The sequence below is a fragment of the Propithecus coquereli genome, unplaced genomic scaffold (genome assembly GCF_000956105.1).
Source record: "Propithecus coquereli isolate 6110/MARCELLA unplaced genomic scaffold, Pcoq_1.0 Scaffold77, whole genome shotgun sequence".
Lineage (NCBI taxonomy): Eukaryota > Metazoa > Chordata > Mammalia > Primates > Indriidae > Propithecus > Propithecus coquereli.
The window spans coordinates 4007529-4030953 of NW_012153840.1; the positions used below are offsets into that span (position 1 = coordinate 4007529).

Consider the following 23425-nt stretch of genomic DNA (forward strand, 5'->3'; position numbering starts at 1 on the left):
GGCAGGGCTGGGACGCCCGGCCACTTTGTTATTGGAAACTGTGCGTTCACCGCCGCCGCGCTAGGTGGGTCGCCGGCCCGCAGGCCCCGCCGGGCCGCCCGCCCCTGGGCCCACGCTCGGGAAGACTTCCCGGAGCCTCCTGCCACCCCCTCAGCCGTCATGTGAGCCGGGCTGGCCGCCCCGGGCTGCAGCTCGTTAGCTGGCGGGGCAGGGCTGGGACGCCCGGCCACTTTGTTATTGGAAACTGTGCGTTCACCGCCGCCGCGCTAGGTGGGTCGCCGGCCCGCAGGCCCCGCCGGGCAGCCTCTTCTTGGGGAGCTGCCCTTGCCGCCTGGAACGCTTTCCTCTCGCCGCCTCCCCTCCCCCGCCGTCTGCTTCAGCCGAGTGTTCTGGAAGCTGAAGGGACCTGGGATTCTCTTCCTCCACACCTGGGACTTACCAAAGCCAACCTTCCCTGCAAAGGGAGGCGCTGGGGCTCCGTGAATGGCAACCCCGTTCTCCCATTTTCCCAGGCCAAACCCTTTGGGGTCCCCTTGGATTCCCCACTTCCTCTGCAGCCTGCGCCCAGCCCCCTCCTGCTGGCACATCTGTGGCCTCTGTGTACGGCAGCTCCGAAATGGCCCCCGCCCACCGCCCTGCTTCCCACCCCTGTTCCAAGCTCCCATTCCAGCAGCCAGAACTTGTTCCAAAATCCAAGTCAGAGGCTGTCATTTCTCTTCTCACAACCCTCCCAAGCTACTCCCATCTCACTTGGAATAGAATTCAAAGCCCCACTGCGGCTGGTGTCACCCACTCAGCTCTGCCACTCCTTGCTGTGGAAGTTCATTCCCACCCTGGTTCTTTTGCACTGGCGGTTCCCTCTGCCTGGCATGCTCTTCCCCCAGACGCCAGCACCACTGCTTCCTGCCTTCACTTCCCCCAGGTCTGCCCAAACCTGACCTTGTCCAAGAGGCCTTCCCTGCCCCCTATCTAAGTGCCACCCCCACTCATTATCACGCCCGCCCCCTACAGAGCTGTGTGCTGCCACCTCTGTATATCATATAGTCACACGTCCGTGCGTTTAGTGTCCCCCAGTTTACACACACACTCCAAACTCCACATAAATGGGATAAATGTATTTCCTGCGTATCTCAATAAATACTCCGTGAATGAATGAATGAGGTAGGATGGGGGTATTAAAAGAGCTTGGCTTTAGAGTCCAAGTTCAAGTGTTGCTCTGAAGCTTCTGGGAGTGCAGCCGGCGTGAGAGACTCAGACCTGCCTGTCAGGATCCCATTTTGCAGACGGCCATAGGAAGATGTGCACTGTGCTTAAAGGGTGGTCTGTAAACGCTGGCTCCTCCCTCTGCTCCTGACACCCCCACCCAAGATCACCTGGCGTTCTGCACCAAGAGGTCCAGTTGGGGGAACTGGGGCAAAGGTCGTGGGGCTTCAGCCTGAATTTGTGATTCTTGCCTGAATTTCTCCACCCGGTGTTTTGCCAAGTGTGGTCGGGGCAGGCAGAGGGAGGCGAAGCCCTTGGGCCAGGCTCCTAGGCTGTGAATGTTTGTGAAAAGAAACATCAGCCCTTGGGTTTCTGGCTAGAAACGAGCAGTTGTTCTGCCCTCGCTTGCAGTCAGCCTTGGTGACTGTCTCCCTGGAGGGTTTTCCAAGTGGCCCCAGAACCAACAGTTTCAAAGGATCACACCCAGGGATGAGGCAGAGACTGGGCCTAGTTGTCACACTTGGTTTTTGAGCTCGGTGCTGAACACTGGCTCTTGGCAGGGAGTGGTTTTGGGGTTTGGGGGGGTGCTGTCTGTCCTTAGGAACATGAGGTGTCCATCACAGGGGACACGCGGGTCTCAGCAACTGGAAAAGGAGAGATCTAGGAAACAAAAGGCAGCACAAGGGATGGAGAGCTAGCGTTTGTGGGTTTGGGGGCACTTTGCATGAAACCCTCTCAGGTAAAGAGACACATGAGCAGAAGCTATAAGAAGAGAGGTGCCCTGTGAGAAGAGGGCTACTGGGGGAAAGAGAACAGAGAGCAGCTAGTGCAAAGGCCCTGGGGCAGAAGTGGGCCAGTGGTTATTCCAGCAAAGACCAGCAAGGCCTAGGAGGGGAGGATGGAGAGATGGGGGCAGATCTGGAAGGGCCCGTGGTCACAGTAAACGCTAAATTCCACTCAGTGAGATAGGGGGCCATTGGGAGTCATGAGCAAGGTGACAAGGTCTGACACATTCTAGAAGGATCTCTGCTGCATTGAGAATGGACTGAGGCAGGGGCCCTGGGGCAAGGGTAGGAGCAGGTCCAGGTGAGGGGTGACAGGGCAGGGCCCAGTGTGGCAGCTGTGGAGGAGGTGAGAGGTGGTGAGAACCTTCTGGATTTCAGAGGTCAGACTGACAAGGCTCATTGGTTGATTGAGTGTAAGGTGACAGAAAACACCTCATTGGGACAGTGAAGAGGCTTCAGGGGTTAAAAAGAGGCTGGCGTCTGAAAACACGGCCTGTGTTTCCTCCGTGGTGGAGGAGAAGGGAGGCTCGGCCCTCATCTGTTGAATGCGGATAACAGGACTCACCCGTGTCTGTTTCCTGGGGCTGCCACAACAAATGACCACAAGCTGGGTGGCTTAAAGCAACAGAGCTTGATTCCCTCACAGTGCTGGATTTCTGCCCAAAGTCCAAAAGCAAGGTGTCGGCAGGGCCCGCTCCCTCCAAAGGCTCTAGGGGAGGATCCTTCTGGGCCTCTTCCGGCTCCTGGTGGCTCCTGGCGTTGCTTGGCTTTGTGGCTGCGTCACTCCATGCTCTGCCTCTGTCTTCACACGGCCTCACTTTCTTCTCCGTGTGTCTCTTCTGTCTCTCATAAATGGAACAGCAATCGTGGGATTTAGGGGCCACCCTAATCCAGGGTGATCTCATCTCAAGATCCTTAATTACATCTGCAAAGAACCTTTTTCCAAATAAGGTCACAATCCCAGGTACCAGGTGTTAGAACTGGACACAAATCAGCCCACTGTCCCCCCCTGAGTAGTTGTGAGGACTAAACCTAAGTGCCCAAAGCAGAGCCCAGCACACAATGAGAGCCCAAGGATTGCTAGCCACCGTGGTGGTGCGTGCTTGACACTGTCCCTCCCTGCCCACTTGGAGACCAAGGACACTCTTTGCATACCCCACACCCCTCGCTGCAGCCACCAGTCCCGGGCACCATGCTGACCCATGCACAGGAGGGCAGCACCTGTCCTCACCTGCCTTCCCACCTGAGCCACAGAAGGCTCCCAGTATCCTCGCAGTATCCCTGTGAGCCATGTCATAACCACTTGGTCATCAGAACCATGTGCCACACCTGGGCAGGATGGCATCTTTCCCTCTCTCCCTGGGAGGAGGGTACCTCCCCATCCAGTCCTTGGTACATGGCATGTGCTCAGTGGCATCCATACAATGTATAGATGTGTTGTTTCATGGGGTCCCTTCGCTCCTGCGGGTGAAATCAGTGTCCGAGGGCACAGGTTTGGGGATCAGACTGCGTAGGCTGGGGGTCCAGTTCCACCATTTACCAGCTGAGCAACTTGGAGTTAGTAGCATAGCCCCTTCCCACCTGTGTTTCCTCACCTATGAAGTGGGCATGGTACGCCCTCCTAGAGCTGTCAGAGCACTGATGCCAGACAGTGGTTCCAAGCCTGGCGTGGCCAGGTAGCGAGCCCCGCACGCGTCTTAGAGCTTGTTGTAATTCCTGTGCCTCCCGAGGGGCCCAGTTCCAGGCTGGACGTCCGCCTGGAGGAAGTCTCTGCCCTGCTCCAGGTTGCGGTCAGGGACTTGTGGGAGGGCGACACCACTGGCTGATCTAATTTGAGGAGCTTCATAACAATCCTCCCCGACAGCTGAGCCAGCGGTAGCCAAAACATTCTCGGCAGGCCAAAACAGGGGCCGAGGCCAGCGAGAGCCTGTTCCGCAGCGCTACGTGGGAGAGGCCTGCCTGGCGCTGCCGTGGCTCAGCAGCACAGGAACAGGAAGGACGCCTGAGGATCTAACCTAAGTCCCTAACAAACAGAGAAGAAGCCCAGCGGCTTTTGTCCCCTCTGGCCTCGTGGGATCGGCAGCAGATACCTGTAATGAACCTGAAGCTGCACGAATAAATGCCAGCTGTTATTGTTACTGTTAACACAGCGACAGAAAGAGACCTCCCCCCTTGCTGGTAGAAGATCCCTGTACCCCGCTGGCGTGGTGGTTGCCTGGAAGACCCATTGGGGACCTACATCTCGCCTCTCCTAGACACAGCCTTGACGGGGGCAGAACCACAGAATCTAGCGATCCCCGCCGTCCCCCTCCTTCCGACAGGGTGTGGACTGGAGCATGTAAGGTTGGAAACAGGCCTCCCAGGAGAAAAGGACTTTCTAATGAAAGTCCAGAGAATTCTCGCCTGCCAGAAAAGAGACGTCTCAAGGTGGTGCCCAGCCACTGTGGATCCATACTGAAGGGTTCTTTTGGAAGAGGAAGGACCGGTAGGCTTGTCGAGTGTGCCCTGGTGCCAGGCCAGCACTCCCAGCGGGTGACAGCTAGAGGGAACCCACTGGGTCTCATTCCTAGAAAGAAAACTTCAGGACAGAGTTGTGCTGGAGGGGGCGGCTGCAGACCCAGAACAGTAGCATTCCAACCTCATTGGTTTTTTAGCAACAGAGTCTTCGCATTAGAACAGAAATGACTGTCATAGAAGCCTCATTAAAGTGCAACTGCTCTGGATGACTGGGTTGGGGGGAGGCCTAGGGCAATGTCTGCCAAGCCCCTCACCTCTCAGCAGCCCCAGAAGCTCCTCACTAGAACCCCCAGGGTTTCCCGGGACTCAGCTTGAAAACTTGTCCCTGATCAATCCGCCCAGAGGATGAACCACGCCTCGCTCTGCAGGTGGGTGGTTTGACAGCTGGTCTCTAAGGATGGGGACTGAGAGATGATAGATTCTGTGGCTCTGCCCCGTCAAGGCCGTGTCTAAGGGAGGCAAGACATACATCCCCGTATAAGGTCTTCCCGGCAACCAACACCCCAGTGGCTCCAGCTTTGTGGGGTAGAGGGGTCTTCCACGTGCAACGGAGATCTATTTCTGTTGCTGAACTGCTACTGCTGCTACTACTACTAATAATAAAAATAATAGCAGCTGGCATTTATTGTGCTCTTTCTTAATCTACCCAACTACTCTTCAAAGTGGATGTTTTAAACTTTGATTCATAGACGTTAAGTTCATGTAACTCCTAAGTGGTAGATGAAAGAATTGAACCCTGGCAGTCTGTCTCCAGAGCCTGTGTTCTGGGCCACTCTACTCAAGAGATAGGGTCTGTCTCTTTGCAAACAGACAGAGGTATGAAAGAGAGGGAGACTCAGATTTTAACCTGTGCTGTGTGCGTGCTCATCCCCTTCTATTCGGTGCCCCACTTTAACTCTGAATGTATTAATATGGACTAAATTTTGTTTGCTCATTTTCATCTGGCTACAAGGACGGCTTGTTGTTAACGTCCTCCTGCTGGAGAGCTGGGAGCCGAAAGCTATGCACCCTCCAAACTGTGAACTTCCCACCCACTGCCCGGCCTGTTGTGGTTTGGGGTCCCCGATGGGTATTTTCTTTCTCTCTGAGAAGCCAACTCAGCACCGATCCAGCTCCCAGACGGGGACCCATGGGACATGAGCTGGCCTGCCAGAGACCTGCCCAGGGACTTGGATATTTCCGGGGCTGCCAATTATAAACAGATGCTTCTCCTGGGACCCACCCGGAGACCACCCAGCTCATGTCCTGGTGGGACGGTGCTCCACAGCTGAACTCCAGGAATGAAAGCCACGTGCAGGCATTCGCGCAGCCCCCGCTGGGCTAGGAAGGCAAGGCTGGGTAGAGAAGAGGCACCCAGCGTTCTCTGGTCAGCAGATTTTTCCAGAGGCCTCCTGGGGCCAGTGCTGTGTGACAACATTAGTTGAGGTCCTAGTCTGTGCATGGCTGGTGCTGGACGCTGGGTTACGAGATGAATGCAATTCCCCAGGGCGGAGGGGGGGAGCGGGAGGGAGGACCTTGGAAGGTCATGGGGAAGGCAGGGCTGTCTGTGATAGGTCAGCACGTGCACGCCCATGTGCTGTGGAGGAACGAGCCAGGGCTGGTGTTAGCAGTGAAGAACTGGGGTTCTGAGTCACACAGCTCTGCTGTTATCAGCTGTGTGACCCCGGACAAGTCACTTTGTCTGTCTGAGGCTCACCTGTAAAACGGGGAGGGTAAGCATGGGGTGTGAGAATTAAAGGAAAAATCACTTTGCCGTATTCAGCACAGTACCTGGCCCGTGGCAAGTGCTCAGTAGGTGCCAGCCATTGTGTGGTGCTGTTGCTGCTGCTGCTGCTGCTGCTGCTGCTGCTGTAGGGAGGACGAAAGGAGCAGCCAGAGGGGCTTCAGAACTAAGGGGATATTCAAGCAGGGTTTTGCAGAATGAATAGGAGTCCCCAGGTAGCCTCGGCATTTAAAATGGCAAAAAACAGTCTGTGCTAGATGCTAGGCAGGGACACAGGGAGCCCAGAATGGGTGAGATTTAGTTCCCACCCCGCAAGAGACAGGAGACAGACTCCAAATGGCGATGACAGCATGCACACGGCCAAGGACACTGTGTAACGACCAAGTGTAGCAGGCAGTGGGGAGAGAGATGCGAGAAGTCACCTCACAATGGACGGGGGCCCCGAAGGGCACCGCTGGGGCACAAGCGTGGGGGGGCATACCTGCACATAGAGTCTATCTGGGGGATCATCTGGCGGTAACCTTCTATTCAGCTTTCTATTTTAAAAGTCACAGATACTGGTTCTTTTTTTTTTTTGAGACAAGAGTCTCACTCTGTTGCCCGGGCTAGAGTGCTGTGGCATCAGCCTAGCTCACAGCAACCTCAAACTCCTGGGCTCAAGCGATCCTCCTGCCTCAGCCTCCCGAGTAGCTGGTCCTACAGGCATGCACCGCCATGCCTGGCTAATTTTTTTTCTTTCTATTTTTAGTAGAGATGGAGTCTTGCTCTTGCTCAGGCTGGTCTTGAACACCTGACCTCAAGCGATCCTCCCTCCTGGGCCTCCTAGAGTCCTAGGATTACAGGCGTGAGCCACCATGCCCAGCCCCTTGTTGGTTCTTCATCCCGCCTGTTGTAACTTGTGGCCGGCTGTTTTCCATCTTCTGCTGGAACGTGGGCCCCCTGAGGCAGGACCACGTTTGTTTCGGTCTCTGTGGGATCCCAGCGCGGGGCACAGCACCCAGCCCATGGCGGTCTCCCTGCCTGGGCAAGGCATGAGCGAGGGGAAGCAGAAGGACCTGCGGGGCGTGGGTGAGCGCTGGGCGCCAGGTCTTGTTGGACTGGAGCGGCGTTCTCAAAGCTCAGACCGTCCCCCTGTGCCCAGGGTTCAGGGCTGCCTCCGCAGAGGACCCGGCCCTGGGTTCAAATCCTGCCTCCACCACACACTCTGATGGTGACGTTGGGCAAGGTATTAATACTTAACTCCTCTGAGCCACGGTTTCCTGAGCTAGGAAAAGTGGATAATAATCGCCTTTAGTGCGGGGGGCCGCTGAGGGAGCCAGGCCAGCTCTGGGTGAGGCAGGGATGGGGGGGACAGACGCCCTCCGCGTGTCCCAGAGGGGAAGGGTGGCCAGGAGCTGTCGAGCTGCCCCAGCCCTCTTTCGTAAACCAGCTTCAGAATACATTCCGGCCTCTGACCCTCCTCAGCGGCTCCCTGTCCTGGGAGTTCACAAAGACGATGCCAGGTTGGGTTCCCGGGGCTCATAAATCTGCACCCCCTGAAGGCGTCCTGTCCCACACACCCTCAGATACCCACCTGCCGTCTGCACTCTCCTGGCGCTGGGCGGGACTCGTCCTGCCAGCCATCCAGGTCACCCTCAGGTGACTCGGGCAGGAGCCACCTGGACGGGCCTGCTGAGCTACACCTGCCAGTTTCCTGGTCAGTGACTCAGATTCCCCAGAGTGGTCGGGGCAAGGGACTGAGGGAGAGGAGGGGTCAGGAAGGAACAGTGGCCGGAGCAGCTCCACTGATAGCACCTACCAGGAAGGGGCTCTGTGCCCAAACTGCCCATCCCTGGGCAGCCCCCTGCCACCCCGTCACCTTGGAGACACAGCTTGTTCCTAAGACAGAAGTTGCCCAGCTCAGCTCCCCGGGGACACTGAGCAGACCCTGAGTATCCACCGAAGGACCTGAGGAGACACAGCAGCACACAAGGCCACACACTCACACACACAAACACACAGAGACATACAAACAGAGACCCGCACTGAGAGACGCACTGCACAAACATGCTTACAAACGCACGGAGACTTGCACAGAGACACATGTGGCAGGGCACCCACACAGCAGCCTGAGCCTCATTTTCGTCTGAGATGAATCCCTGCCCCGTGGCGAGCGCCGGCTCCCTGCCTCCCAGCCCAGCCCGGCATGGTTTTCGCACTCTGGGAAAACACGGCCTCACGCACCCTCCCCCGACCCGTGCCGCCGTTCCACCAAGAGGACATGCCAGGCACTGGGATGTGAAAATGAACAAGACAGAACTGGGGGCCTCAGGGGGCTCCCAGCCCAGCAGTTGGGTCGGGGGTGAGAAGGGAGAAAGACAAAACTATCATGGTTCCGGGGAGGGGGCCCACCCCCCAGCCCACTGGGGCACCCTCAAGCCCCAGGGCCCTGCCTGTGGAAGACAGTGGGGCACAAGCCTTCATCCCGGCTCCCTTACCCCACTTCTTCTCCAGGGTGGTCTCCCCGCCCAGCAGACAGTGTGGTCTCCCTGGTCCTCTGACTGCAGGTTTCCTGGTCAGACCACGGGGAGCTTCAGACCCCTGCCCTTCTCGCCCTACCCAGGATTCAGGAGCCAGAAAGACGTCATTCCTCTGGGTCCAGGGAGCCCCGTGTTCACCCGTCCGTGCTGAGAAGCAAGCCCAGGGCTCCCAGAGCAGAAGGCACCCCATCTGGACCACTGCTGCAGACCCCTCGGGGGTCATAGCTCGTCCTCCCAGGCATCTGAACCCCGTGCCTGCCAACCAGCCCCCCAGCTATAAGCTTTCCCTCTTGCCAACTTGCCCAGGAATTCTCAGGTTCCCCAGAGGCCCGTCTCCCTGGCTCAGCCAGCCCCATGGTCCTGTTACCCACAGGAGCCGGGGATGGGATGGGATTAGGCAGGGACCCCATGCCTGCCTGAGAGCGGGAGAAAGAAGACTAATGATTACCGTTCCGTCAGGCCGACACCCTCAGAAACCGGATGGATGGATGGGTGGAGTGGGGTGGGAGGAAGGAAGGAAGGAAGGAGAGGTGGGTAAGTGGATGGATGGATGGATGGATGGGTGGATGGATGGATGGGTGGATGCATGAACAGATGGACAGATGGATGGATGAACAGATGTAAGGATGGGTGGATGAACAGGTAGCTGGATGGACCGGGGGATGGATGGGGGGGTAGATGGGGGACTGGATGGATGGGGTGACAAGGGAGGGTGGAAGGAAACCTGTACAACAATGGCTGCAGGGTGAGGGGGGGTCCAGTGGAGTGGAGGATGCCTTCACCAAATTGCCTTCCTGGAGCAATACACACAGAGAACAAATGCTTCCCTCCTCCTCCACGAACTTCACCTCCCAGTGTTTCCTGGAGGAACAAATTCTCAGGCTGTTTTTAGTTCAACAGACAAGAAAGTGTCCCTTGGAGCCTGTTTAATTGCAGTCCGTTTGTCCTTGATGGGCTTCGTGGTCGCGGAGAGCAGCTGGTAGACTCCTCCCTCGTAAAACCCTTCCTGCGTTTCAAGGCTTCAATTAAAATAAAGTGTTGGACTAATGGGGTTTTCAAACTGGGCTTTCCCAGAGCTGCTTCAGGGGTTGAGAGAACACTTTCATTTCTTTATATTTTTTACAAAATATTTTAAAAGTTTTTAAAACTCTAATTAAAAAAGTGAAATCCACTGGAGACCACCAGAATACGTGTATCCCTCTGGCCAAGCCCATCTTGTGCCCTTTCTGCTTAAGTGACACTTCTGAGTCAGATGTCAAGCTTAGCGGTTGATAAACATCACCCTTAGCAACCCCTCATCCATGGGACTTTTGTCTATACCATGTAATGAAGCAAAACAGAGAATTCAGTTGAATTCTGGTCTGGAGCTACTCTCTGTAACCCCAGTTTGAAATATTTGCCTTCCCAAAGCAGGCTTTTCGTTCTCACTAGTAGCTTCTAAGAAAATATTACAGAGTCGGATGTATCATTTATTCCTTTTATTGGTTTCACACGTTGGGGTTTCCATGCTGGGTTTTTTTATTTTAAGGGGGACTTTTATCAATAATTTTAAAAAGAAGGAAAAGAAAGGAAAAGAAAGAAACAAAAATAGAAACCCACCGGGCTAATCCCCAAGAAGCCTCTCAGCTCTTCCTTTCTCTGCGTCTGTCCCGGGCAGTGCCCAGCGCCAGCCTCTCCCCACCTGGTCGAGCTGATTCGTGGGTGGGGCTCTCAGTCTCCCCGTCCTCCAGCCCTGGCCCTTCTGTCCCCACTGATGAGCCACGAGGAACTGTGCTGCACTCCTGTAGGTCAAGGTTGGAATTAGCCAAGTCGTTCTTCTGAGCCTTTTATGAGCTGGCCATTCATAAATTTGTGCAAACCCTTACTGGTCCTGCTGAGGTCGCCTCCTGGCCCAATGAGCCCGCATTTATGCCCTGCTGGGTGAGGCCCCGGGTTCTGCTCTGTAGGAGACTCGCCACCACTATTCTTCCAGAACTTCCCTCAGGGAGTGACTGCAGCGAGGTGGACGTTCTCCTCACCTCCCAGAGGGCAATGGGACACTCACCCCCCAACCCCCAAAGGTCTTGGAGAGAAACCCACAAGGTCTACATTTCCAAGGGACAACAGGTGACTGCCCCTGTTACGTAATCAACCCTAACCCCTGTCCACCTAGCTTGGTCCAGCTTCATGAGAGAGTCCCCAACGGTGCCCTGCACAAAGCCATTCTGCCATGAGCAAGGCTCTCCCCGGGGCCACCTGGGGATGTCCTCCCCACCTGGCGTTACCCTGTGGTCGGCCACACTGAGGACAGACCCTTCCAGGCTGCTCACCGGAACCGCCCAGTCCATTCTAACAGCTGCCGTTGGTAATGCCGGCTCTAGAGCTGGCTGGTGAGAAGGCGCCGATTCCCACCCGGGGGCACCCTGAACGTCACACACGGACGGCTCTGCTGCTGCTTCTACGGGTGGAGGGTGGCTGGAGCTGGGCTGGCAGGAGGCGGCCTGCCAGGAGGAGTGTGTAGGAAAGACGCGTACATAGCACGTCGATGGATCGTGACCGGGCTCAGAAACTGCTGGTTTACTAAAGAGTAGGCCATGTCCCTTTAAAAAATTATATTGTTCTTTTGCTTTGTGTACTTTATCTTTGGGTAAAATCAGGGAGGCTGGTAATTTAAAGACAAGTTATTTTCAAATACTGAATTTCCGATGGCAGTCATTGAACCACTGTGGCTTGCTTAGTGACCCCGCATTTAGGGCTGTTATTGTCTCCTTCCAGATTGTTCTCTGGGGCCGGACCGAGAAATGCCTGAAGGAGACGACGGAGGAGATTCGGCAGATGGGCACCGAGTGCCACTACTTCATCTGCGACGTGGGCAACCGGGAGGAGGTGTACCAGACGGCCAAGGCTGTCCGGGAGAAGGTGAGCGGCCTGGAAGGGTCTGTCCTCAGCGCAGCCGACCACAGGGTAACGCCACGTGGGGAGGACATCCCCAGGTGGCCCCGGGGAGAGCCTTGCTCATGGCAGAATGGCTTTGTGCAGGGCACCGTTGGGGACTCTCTCATGAAGCTGGACCAAGCTAGGTGGACAGGGGTTAGGGTTGATTACATAACAGGGGCAGTCACCTGTTGTCCCCTTGGAAATGTAGACCTTGTGGGTTTCTCTCCAAGACCCGTTGAAGGGGGGGGCAAATGTCCCATCGCCCTCTGGGGAAATCCTTCTCCTGACTCCAGGCGTCTGTTTGGACTGAGCATATATATCCGTGAACTCCGAGAGAGCAAAAACCACCCCGTTAAGTGTCTGGCACGTGGTAATGTGAACTATTTTTATGTAACAATAACCTCATTTATTATAAATATGCTATGTGCCAGGTATATTACGTGCCATAAATTATTTCCACTCCTCAGAACAGCCCTGGGACGGCACCGTCCCCATCTCACAAATCAGGACTGCCGCTCAGAGAGGTGACATGGCTTCTCGAGGCCCCATGGCTGGTGGTGGTGGGGCCAGGTCCGCACCCCTGCACGTGCAGGCCCCTGGGGCTGGCTGCCCTTGTGGCCCCCCCACATCCCCCTCTCGCCTGCAGGTGGGTGACATCACCATCCTGGTGAACAACGCCGCCGTGGTCCACGGGAAGAGCCTGATGGACAGTGACGACGACGCCCTCCTCAAGTCCCAGCACATCAACACCCTGGGCCAGTTCTGGGTAAGGGCTGTCCTGGGCCAGAGCCAGCCCCGGGCGTGCCGGGAAGCCCAGACGGGGTGGGGCTGGAAGGAGAGGCCAGCGGGGATGTCCAAGGACACGGTGGCCGGATAAGAGGAATCACCAGCCCTAGGAGGCATCAGACTTTCTGAAACGTGAGCTCAGTGACCCGCAGTGGGGAGCCCTGGGCTCGCTCCCTGTTGGGAAGCTCAGACACTGGAGCAGCGTATGTCCAGGGTGGGGTGTTCTCCCTGAGAGAGGGGTAGAGGAGGGGTTGTTGGAAGCTGCGGCCACTCCACACTGACGCCCCGTCCGCCCTCAGACCACCAAGGCCTTCCTGCCGCGCATGCTGGAGCTGCAGAACGGCCACATCGTGTGCCTCAACTCCGTGCTGGCGCTGTCTGCCATCCCCGGTGCCATCGACTACTGCACGTCCAAAGCGTCGGCCTTCGCCTTCATGGAGAGCCTGACCCTGGGGCTGCTGGACTGTCCGGGCGTCAGTGCCACCACGGTGCTGCCCTTCCACACCAGCACCGAGATGTTCCAGGGCATGAGGGTCAGGTCAGTGAGCAGGGGACCAGCCTCGGGGACCAGCCTCCTGCTCCGCCTCCCCGAGCCTTGCAAGTCTGGCAGCTGGCTGCACAGAGAGAGCCCTGGTATCGAATAATCCGGAAGCCCTTTGCCTTTGGCTTGAGCTCGACGCTCGCCTACCTGATTTTCCTCTGCAAGGCAGTGGGGCGCCACAGCGGTGAGGGTCCCGTTTCTCGGTTCAGGGAGCCTGTAGGGATGCGAGGGCCGAAGGCCGCAGTGGATCTCAACCCAACAGAGAACAGTGCGTGGACACGCGAGCAACGTGCGCGAAGGGCGCCGTTCGTAGCAAGCTCTAAGACAGGCAAAACCAGGTTATGCTGATGGACATCAGGCCAGTGCCCACCCCGGGGAGCCAGAGGGAAGCTTCTAGGCTTTTAGAAATGTTCTCTCTTCTGGATCTAGATGGGCGGTGGTTAAATAGGTGAAAGTTAATCAAGGTGTATGCTTAAGATTCATGCCTTTTATTGTCTGCACATTATAGCTCAATTTAAAGAAATATGAGGCCCAGCCACTCCTGGTCTGGACCAATTAAATCAAGGGGGATGGGGCCTGCGGTTTAGAGCTCACCCTTGGGAGCCAGGCACTGGGGTAGTCACCCCCCCGTGGCTGTGATATACTGTGCGATGTTGGGTTTGACTGGTCACTGCTCTGGCCTTCGTGGCTGAGCTGTAAAACGGGGTGATGAGATGTCTAGATTCGTGGTGAGGCTACGACTGGATCGGGCTTGGAACACCACGTGCTCCATACCGAGTCCTCAATAAACTGTGCCACAACAACGTGCAGTCGTGTAGGGCCGTGTGGTTATAGATAAATGAGAAAAGAATTACCCAGAAACTATCTTCCCTGGGCTTTTCTACAATCCAGGGTATGATCATCCACCTTCTGAATTATATGTTTCGGCAGCTTCCAAAAATAAAGATGACGGGAAGGGCCCTCATGAGGATAAAATGACACAGTTCAGCGTAGTGCGTGCCGTATGGGGTCACTCAGCACGCCTTAGTTATTGTTAATAGGGACAGTGTGGTTTTGGTCATCAAGAATCAAAACTTCCTGGTTTGAATCGGCTACTCTTAGCTGTGCAACATTGAGCTAGTTTTGTTACCTCTCTGAGCGTTACTTTGGTCATGTGTAAAACAGTGGAAATATTTACCTTGTAGGATAATCAGGAGAATTAGAAATAATACATGTAATATATCTACTGCAGGTCCAGAACATACTAGATGGTTAAGAAAGAGCTATTGCTCTCATCATTTTTACTGACAATAAACATTTTCATAAATGCACACGATATTAATTTTCCTAGCAGACCATATCTTCAGAGTTTGTCACAGAAGTATATATTTCCACCTGGCCTGTGTGCAAATTATCATAAATTCTGAATTTAGAGGGGGCTGGACTAATGTCTATTAATGTTCCACGTTGGCTTTTTCCCCCATGACGACTTGGTTTGATTTCTTTTCTCCTGAGTATACAGGAGGTGCTCAATAAATACATATTGGATGGAAATGCATCAGTGGCAATCCGCAGTTTTAATTGGGTGCCCTGAGCACAGAGGTGGGCAGGACATTCACAGACATCGAGCCTGTGTCTATTTCACCTCCCAGTTTAAGTTTCTTCTCCGCCACTTGAGAGAGACATTCAAGGTTTTCCCAAGACATTTTCCACAGTGCTTCAGGGTGGAGGCCAAACCTCCTGGGGTCAAATCCCAGCTCGGTGTGACCTCAGGCAAGTTACTTAACTTTTCTGTGCCTCAGTTTCCTCATCTATAAAAAGGGATGAATAATAGTACCCCCTACTCCATGGGCTAAATGAGCTCCTGTGTTCGAATCCGCTAGCCATGCCCGGCACGTGGCGAGTGCTAGTGAACCTTAGTTACCTGTGGCTGTGCAGGTGAGCCCGGGGGCTTGGCCAGAGGAGTAGAACAAGGAAGATCTGTACTTAACCGACTCCCATTTCCTAAAAGGATAAAAAATGAACGAAAGTATTGGTTTCTTCCTACAGCCATGCTTAGCAGCTTCCCAGGGTTAAATGGGGGGAGGGGGGCATGTTTAGGACAAAGTTGATGGTTTCCCAGCAAGGTTGGCCATGTCAGTGGGTACTGCTGTTTATAAATCACTATTTACTGAGCCTCATCGATGTTCCAGCCACACCACCAGACCCTTTACAAATGCTGCTGCATTTGGCTCCTATCCCCGTTTTACAGATGAGGGAACTGAGGCTCAAAGAAGCAAAGTTACTTGCCCAAGGCCACGCAGCTTGAAATTGGCTAGCTGACCACGCTCTTTCCACGGATCTGTGCTGCCTCCATGGGCATCGACGATTCCCGTCCCACCCACCGTGGAGAAGGAGAACATCCCCTCTGCAGACATGCTTGAGGCCTCCTCTGTCGGGTTCTCCTGCAGGGGTCTTAGCAGGAAAGGCCCCCCCAGGACCATGGAGCTTGGTCTCTCCACCCTGTCTCCCCTTCCCCAAGAAACAGGACAGGCCACAGTGGAGGCTGGAGAATCTAGACTGTCCCTCACATCTATAGGATTCCAGTGTCAGCTGCCTCTGCACATTCATCTCTGCAGAACCCCAGAGCTGGCCCTTCTAGACTGCAGGGCTGTCTTAGAATCACCATCGTGGTGGCACAGGAAGTACAGGGCTGGGGGTGAGATTTCTGTGCCCTCTGAGGCCCAAGCCTCCGCTGGGAGCCCAAGGGCTGCCTGTTGCTCAGGAATGACATCAGGGCTGGGTGACTCATCACCCTTAATCTTCCTGGTGCCGGAGCGGATCACAAGCCCTTTGTGGGATTAGGGTCAGAGCCAGCAGCATCAGCCCCACACCTACAGGCCCAGGAGGGCAGGAAGAGCAGTGAGTGAAGGTGATAGAGCACTGGCCTGATTTGAATCCCTGGTGTCCCACTGACTCACTGAACCCTCAGTTTCCTTGTCTGTAAATTGGGAGAATAATTCGTGCAAGCGCCTGGCACTTAGGGAACATCACCATTGTGTGGGTCTGGGTCAGATGCCTCTAAGTACACGTGAGAAGCCCCTGATATTTGCTTATTCAATCATTCGTTCGTTTTGAAATCCCATGGAAAGCACTCTATAAATATTTGAATGAATTGATGAATCAATCGGTGAGTTAGTGAGCAAGCTGGGCAGAAGGCACCTCCAGCGGAGCCCGTGTCTCCAGACAGGAGGGGCAGGACACAGGTGGGGAACAGCAAGTGGCTCAGTGTTCACCTTCAGCAAGTGTTTATCGAGCACTTACTATGTGCTGGGTTCTGTGCTAGGGAGCAAGACTGACCAGGCCTCTGTCCTGGTGGAACTCACCAGGGAAGACAGGCCGCTAACAAGCAAGGCCATTCTAGCTGGGGGAAATGTGGCCAAGGAATTAGCAGAGAACGAGATCAGAGGCCACTCTGGGTGCATGGGGCTAAGACGTCTCCCAGGAGCTGGTAGGAGAGAGCCAGGCCAATGGGACAGCTGGCACAAGACCCTGACAGGACAGAGCATAATGTGACAAAAACACAGAGATTGGCCAGTCCCGCTGGCACAGAGTGACTAGGAAAGAAGGGATCGGAGCGATTGGCAGGCCCGGGTTGCTCAGGGTCGGGGAGAGTGTGGGACAGAGTCCAAGAGCACTGGGAGCCCCTGGGGGAGCTTGGAGAATGGGTCCCAGGTGGGTGGGCTGGGAGTCCTGGACTCTAGGCGAGACCCCTGTGCACAGGGAGAGTGGGGAACGTGGAACTCCCGGCAAGCCTGGGCTAGCGGGTTGTTCCCAACAGGCCTCAAGTCTCCCAAACAGAAAAGGCCAAAGGGTGACCCAGATGTGTCAGCCACGCAGAGGCATCTAGCACGAGCAGGTGCCTCTCCGGGAGAAACCCACTGTGTCTCTTCCTGCGTTCAGGTTTCCCAACCTCTTCCCCCCACTGAAGCCGGAGACGGTGGCCCGGCGGACGGTGGAAGCCGTGCAGCTCAACCAGGCCCTGCTGCTGCTGCCGTGGACCATGCACGCCCTCGTCATCTTGAAAAGGTACGGCGGGGGGCGCCCCGGGCCAGGCTCGCGCTGGCCACGTCCCCTGCTCCACCGGGCCCTGTGGGGAGGAGGTGGCAGGCAGGAGAAAGTGCACGTGGGATCGATGATCCCGTCTGCCGTGGGCACGAGGGTGTGCAGTGGAGACACGTCTGCCGTGGATGTGCTGTCCTCACGCGGGGCAGCGGTTCTCAAACTCGTTGGTCTCGGCACCCCTTTAAGCCTTAAAAAGTGTCGAGGAGCCCAGAGAGCTTTGCTGATTTGAGTTGTATCTTACCACTTTTTCCTATATTAGAAATTAAAAGAAAATTAGAAGAATCCTTCAAGATTGATACAATATTTATTTATTTATTGTTAGTAATAAACCCATTGCCTTAGCATAAATATATTTTTATGGCAAGTAATTTTCATATATATATATATTTTTTAAGTGACCGCTAGAAAAACTTTCTGTAATTATATTTTCTAAAACAAAATAAATGCGGTAAGGAGTGGCATTGTTTTACGTTTTTGCAAATCCGTTTGTTGTCTAGTTTAATGGAAGACAACTGGATTCTTATACCTGCTTCTGCTTTTAATTTGTTGTTCTATATCCCATGTCATATGGCCTCTGGAAAACTCCACTGTACGCTGGGAGAAAGAGAGTGACAAAGGCAAATAACATCATAGTGTTATAAAAACACTTTGACCTCACAGACCCCTGCAGAGATCTCAGGTACCCCCAAGGGTTCCTGGACCACACTTTGAGAACCACTGCTCTGGCGACTGCGCTACAGCCCCAGCCCCAGGAAGTTACTCTAAGGGGCAGCACAGGGGTCTCCGAGCCAAAGGCTCAGAATGCACAGAAACGTCATAGCACTCGTCAGGTGGGTTTCCCAGGGCAAACCCCTTTGTAAAGGAGACAGTCCTCCTCCGAAGTTACCCGGCATCGTATTCCCCAAGAACTTTCCAGACTTTGTGCAGCAAACCCTGCCCATCCCAGTCCCACACTGAAAGGGCTCTTGCAGGTGGACACCTAAGCGTGGTTTTCTTGGGCCTGTCAGGACAGCAGGGAGCTCTTCGTCCCTGGAGCCACAGGGGACCCTTGGCTCCTCAGGGGCTCCAGCCACCTCCAGTCCCGGCCTCCACCTCACCGGTGCCCTCTGACCCCAGAGGCCCTTTCAGGGAAGGAAGCACCCAAGTGCCAGGCTGGGCCCGGCGTTAGTCAGACACTGACTCCCAGGAAAGCCAGCCTCCCTCTGCCTGCCGCGAACCTGGTGGGCACAGAAACGGCGTCAGTCCGTCCTTTGTCCTCCAAGCTCAGAGCCCTTTCAGAGGCACAGGGATGGGGCACCCAGGGGCGTACAGGCCACACGCTGGTGTCCCTCAGTCATCCTGCCTGTGCATCCAACATGCCCCTTGGCTGCCTCAGTGAGCTGGGAGATCAAGTGCTCAGGTCCTCACTGAGGCCAGCTGCCATCCCCCACCTCAACAGAGCCTCTTAGAAGCCTTTTGGAATGTTCTAGAGAAAAGTCAGTTTGTCAGAAACATCTCAGCACTCCCCACAGCAACCCCCCAGCTTACATTCCCTGCCCCTCCTTGACTACTTTTCAGAAAGCAAGCATTCCCTGCGGTGCATCCCACCTCAACTTCCCCAAGAGAAATCTTTAAAGGCTCAACTCTAGTGCCACCACCCCCAGGAAGCCTTCCAGATTGCTCCAGCTGAAAGTGAACCTTTCCCATCTCGTACTAGAGTGGGCCGGGGCCCTTCAGTCTGAATCAACAAGCGGACTGAGGGCTCCTTCCGTGCCGGGCCTGTGCTAGGGGCCGGGGACCAGAAGTGAAATGTCCACCACAAACGCAGCCACGGGCTTGCCAAGTGACCAGGGGAGGACAACACCAGGGCCTACAGGGGAAGCACAAGAGCTCTGGGTTGCACCGAGGAGAGGCCTGAGGGTGAGGTTGGGACAGTCCCCTGGAGGTTGTGCCACCCAGGTCGCACCCGACTGCTCAGACCCACACAGTAAATCTTTGTTGAGTAAGTGGCAGTTGGAGTTGATTGGCCTGAGACATCCACGGGCACTAAGACACTAAGAATGTGGCTTTGAAAGTTTCTCCTGCCACCTCCCTCTGCCTGGTCAACAGCTGCTTGTCCACTTACTTGAAAGCCCTTCCCCGTGGAGGGTGGGTGGGGGGCAGCTGGCGTGTGGCTTGGAGATGGGCAGGGCGCGCTTCTGGGAACTATGACTCCACCGTGCTGTCTTGCATGGTCCCCAGTGACCCAGGCCCTGGTCCCCACCCCTACTGACTGTCTCTTCTCTTCCTCCCCACTCCCCAGCATACTCCCACAGGCTGCACTCGAGGAGATCCACAAATTCTCAGGAACCTACACCTGCATGAACACTTTCAAAGGGCGGACATAGAGGCGAGACAGAGACACACTCGAGGAGCCACAGAGCCGGAGGGGGCCACGGCACCTGGGCACACACCCACACGCCTGTCTGTCGGCACATTGTGCTGGGTGAGCAGGACGGCTCCTGTCCCCAGGGAAGAATCTGGCTGCCCCTCCCAGGCCAGCCCCAGGACCTTTGCACAGGACTGATGGGTGTAACTCTGACCCCCATGGGGAGGTGAGAAACCAGCCAGCAGCCACCTTGACACTTTTGTACATTTCTAATTCTGTAGAGTTTATTGTTCAATCGCTTCTCAAGTCTAACCAGCCTCAGCAGTGTGCATAGACTATTTCCAGGAGGGTCTGTCCCCAGATGCTCCGCCTCCCCCTCCAAAACCCACTCATCTTCAGCTTGCGCAAACTGGTTGAACGGCAGGAATGAAAAATAAAGAGAAATGGCTTTTGTGAGTTACTGTGTTCAAATCCTTGGTGGGCAGTTGGGAGGCGCCAATCCCAAGCACAGAACTCCGTCCTTTGAGAGAGAATTGGTCTGCTCAGGGTGCCCAGCCGCTGGGACTAGGGAAGGGGGCAGAGATCAGGAGGGAAAGTAGAGCCCAGGCTGGGGGCAGAGGAGGGGCCCCCCTTGCCTTGTTCCTTGCCGGCTCTGCCAGGCCGTTCCCAACAGCCGTGGGTCGGGGGCCACTTTGCTTCCCTGGTGTGGCCTTCATGAACTAGTCTGCAGAGAGCTGGCCGTGGGCAGAGCTGCCCTCTGTCCTGCCACGGCACCACCAGCCACCAGGCCACCAACTCGGGAGAGCACAAGCAGTCTTTACTGAGCACTCACTGTTTACCTAGCATGCGCTCGGTGCTGAGAGGGGCACGTGGCTGAGAAGGTGACACTGACGACCACCAAAAGGCCAGTAACCTGGTTGAGGAAGGATCGAGAGGCACCAGAAACACTTGTGACAGCTCATCCCAGTGAGGCCAGTGCTAAGGAGTGCTACAGACCCCTGTGTCCCATTTGATTGCAGGGGAAGGGGCGGGTCAGGAGTGGCAGAGGGATTGGTACTGGCTTCCTCAATGGAGGACATTTACAGCTGAACAGACGTGTAGAGATGCCCCTTGGGTCCTCTGGTGTGTGCTCTCCCTGGGACCGCAAGCTTAACAACCTGGCCTTGGGCAGCAGGGGAGGGGGGAGGTGGATAATGCAATCTCATATTAACTAGCCGCCATCCACACAGCTCTTGCAGGTGCGGGGAGGAGAGCAGGTGGGGTTCCCCGGAGGTGAAGGAGAAGGTCACAGGCCTCTGACTCAGTAGAGGAGCTTCCCCGAGAGTCTCGTAAAGCCCACACCTACGGACGAACCTCAGGCTGAACCCTGCCACCTGCGTTAGAGGAGGATTAGGCAGGCAGCTGGGCGATGTCAGTCTGGTCTTCATGCAGGGATGCCAGGTCATAACCACATACTCTCTCCTGATCGAGTGCCGACAGAGTGGCCACCAGTCTCAGGACATCACATGTTAGCTCTGTTAATTATCCATGCCACCTCGAAGCAGCTGAAGACCGAAAATTACAGCTCCCAGACACCACTTTAAAGACTCCCAACAGCCGTGACATGTATCGACCGGATGTCACCCCCAAATCGCAATGGCTTCCAGCCATGAAGGTCTCTGTCTTACTATTGCTGCCTGTCCTTCCAGGGCGGCTACAGCTCTGCTCTGTGTCGTCCTGCTCTGACACTCAGGGTGGCCGGGCAGCCTCCACGGTGGAGGATCTCTCATGGCAGAGGCAGACACACCTGCTGAACCACGCGCTGCTCTCAAACTTTCTGCCTGGAAACAATGTGTGTCACTTCTGCTCACATGGCATTGGCCAGAGCAGGTCATGTGGTCAAACCCGCCACTGATGCAGCAGGAAGTACAAACCCCCATGGAGAAGGAGTCAGTAGTTTTAAACGATAATACAATCTGCCACTCGGTGGAAGAAGATGTCATGAGGAAAATGGAAATTTGGGCAGAGGATGGAGGGAAGCGGACCACTTCCAACCACAAGCCCGAGGACGAACACAGCAGGGGCCGAGCCCAGCCCTACAGGGGCACCTGTCAGCGCTCACCTCTCACCGGCCTTTCGGGAGGCAGTGTTATGAAACCCATTTTGTGGGTGAGAAATGGGCTCAGGGCAGGACAGCCCTTGCCTGGGTTTGGGGGTCTTGTGAGCACTAGAGCCAGAATTCGAACCCAGCTCTCCCTGGCCCGCAAGTCCCCTTGCTCACTGCAGCACCGAACAGCAAGTGACGTGGCAGCAAGCCACGACCCATCCTTCACCTTCCCTTTGGTCCTTGAGAACATGCATTGCCGAAGTGTCTGGTGGTTTGCTAAGGGGTCCTCCTGAAATGTCTGCACCCACACGTCCCTGCCTTGGCATGCCGGAGAGCATGGGTGGGTCCGCAGGGCAGGTGCCTGTCACTGGCTCCCCCAGGAGCTAGGCCGGGGATGGGCACATCTCAGGGGGCAGGGGTCGGGAGGAGGAGGAGGTGCGGGTCCCACCTACCGAGCCCCGATTTTTCTGCCCATGCTTGAGCAGCAGACAGACCTCAGTGCTCACGGCCTGGCTGCAGGCCAACCTTCGGGAGAGGGTTTGACTCCTGAGGCCTCCATGAAATCGCACTTGGCGTGAGGGCCAGGTCTGCCTGGACACCAGGAGTGAGCGAAGCGCAGTGAGAGGCGGTCACGGTCCTGGCTGCGTGGGAGCACGGGCTTCCCAGAGCCCCGACGGCTTCTCCTGACGGCAGGGCCAGGCTGGTCCCACCCCACCCCCTCCTGCCAGCCAGGAAGCTTTCAGTCTTCTTCTGGATCTTTTCCCAGAGGAACCAGAAGAAAAAGCCTTGGGCACATTCCCAGGAGGCCCCATTCTGGTCCCTCTCCCAGATGGTTTGGCTGCTTGGAGAGCCTGGAGAATGGCCGTGGGGAGCTAATTCCGTCCCTTAGCTTGGCCGTGCGAAGGACAGTGGCAAGCGCCAAGCCCTTGAGGGGCAGGACAAGGTGTGCCAGCCCTGCGAAGAAGACTTGGGTCCTGGGAAATGACCCAGTTGCCATGCTTAGGGTTCCTCCCCATCCCCAGAGAGAACCAGGCTGGGGCTGGGCACCAAGCCCAGGGAGGCACCAGACCCAAGCCCGTCCTGGCACCGTTCCAGGGGCCCAGGCTATCTGGCCTGGCCAGTGGTCAGAAAGTGAGTCTTGTGGCCATCACTCTGCTCCCCGGGGGCCAAAATGCTTTGAGAAATAGACTCTCTTCTTCTCAGGCCAAACCGATGTTTAGGAAGGAGCAGGGTGACCGAAACTTCCTGGGCTGACCACACAGCTCGGCCCTACGAGCCCTTGCCCCGGGATGTCCCAGTCTGATGGGGGCCGCAAAAGGAGCCAGTTCACAAAGCCATCCAGCTGCCCCCATGCTGACGAGCACAGAGGGAAGAGGACAGGTGTGGGGGTGGACACAGGGCCATCTCAGGAGAGAAGAGACGCCCCTCCCACCACAGCACATCTGGGACTTCTCTGTCTGAGGGGTCTTCCCCCGTATTCCGGAGGGTTCTTCCAAAGGGTGTGGATTGTTGATAAGAGCCCAGGGGTCTGTGTTTGTAAAGAGGGCTTCTATACCCAGGCACCTCTCACTGTAGGCATAGCCAGGATGTGACACATGTCCCTGGACCCAGAAGGAAGGTCTGGAGCGGCTCTCGGCCACTTCGGTCATGCTCATCTTCCTTAGAGAGGGGCTGTCACACTGTGCCTCAGTTTACAGACATTCGTACACACATGGGTCTTCATAAACTGAGGGCTGCCCACAATGGACCAGAGTCAGTCCAGCCTGTACCTGGCGGCCACTGCCCCTCACCTGCACAGGGCCCAGCCACCTCCCCACCTCTCCCAGCACCCGCAGCCTCGTGCTCAGGTGCCCACCCTGGAATGCCCAGGTGCTCCCAGACCCACCCTGAGGCCGGGGGAGGTGGGAGGCCCCAGTATT

General features: G+C 55.9%; 1 protein-coding gene across 4 annotated transcripts in view; it reads left to right on the forward strand.

The window, feature by feature from the left end:
• DHRS3 (dehydrogenase/reductase (SDR family) member 3) overlaps positions 1–19876 on the forward strand; it is a 38724-nt gene extending 18848 nt beyond the window's left edge. For all 4 annotated transcript variants that reach the window (XM_012662597.1, XM_012662598.1, XM_012662595.1 and 1 more), the window contains 5 exons: positions 11502–11645; positions 12310–12429; positions 12749–12987; positions 16912–17037; positions 19355–19876. In XM_012662597.1, the coding sequence (XP_012518051.1) occupies positions 11502–11645; positions 12310–12429; positions 12749–12987; positions 16912–17037; positions 19355–19439 (714 nt within the window). In that variant the 3' untranslated portion in view covers positions 19440–19876. The remainder of the gene's footprint in view (positions 1–11501; positions 11646–12309; positions 12430–12748; positions 12988–16911; positions 17038–19354) is intronic.
• The last annotated feature ends 3549 nt before the right edge of the window (positions 19877–23425 follow it).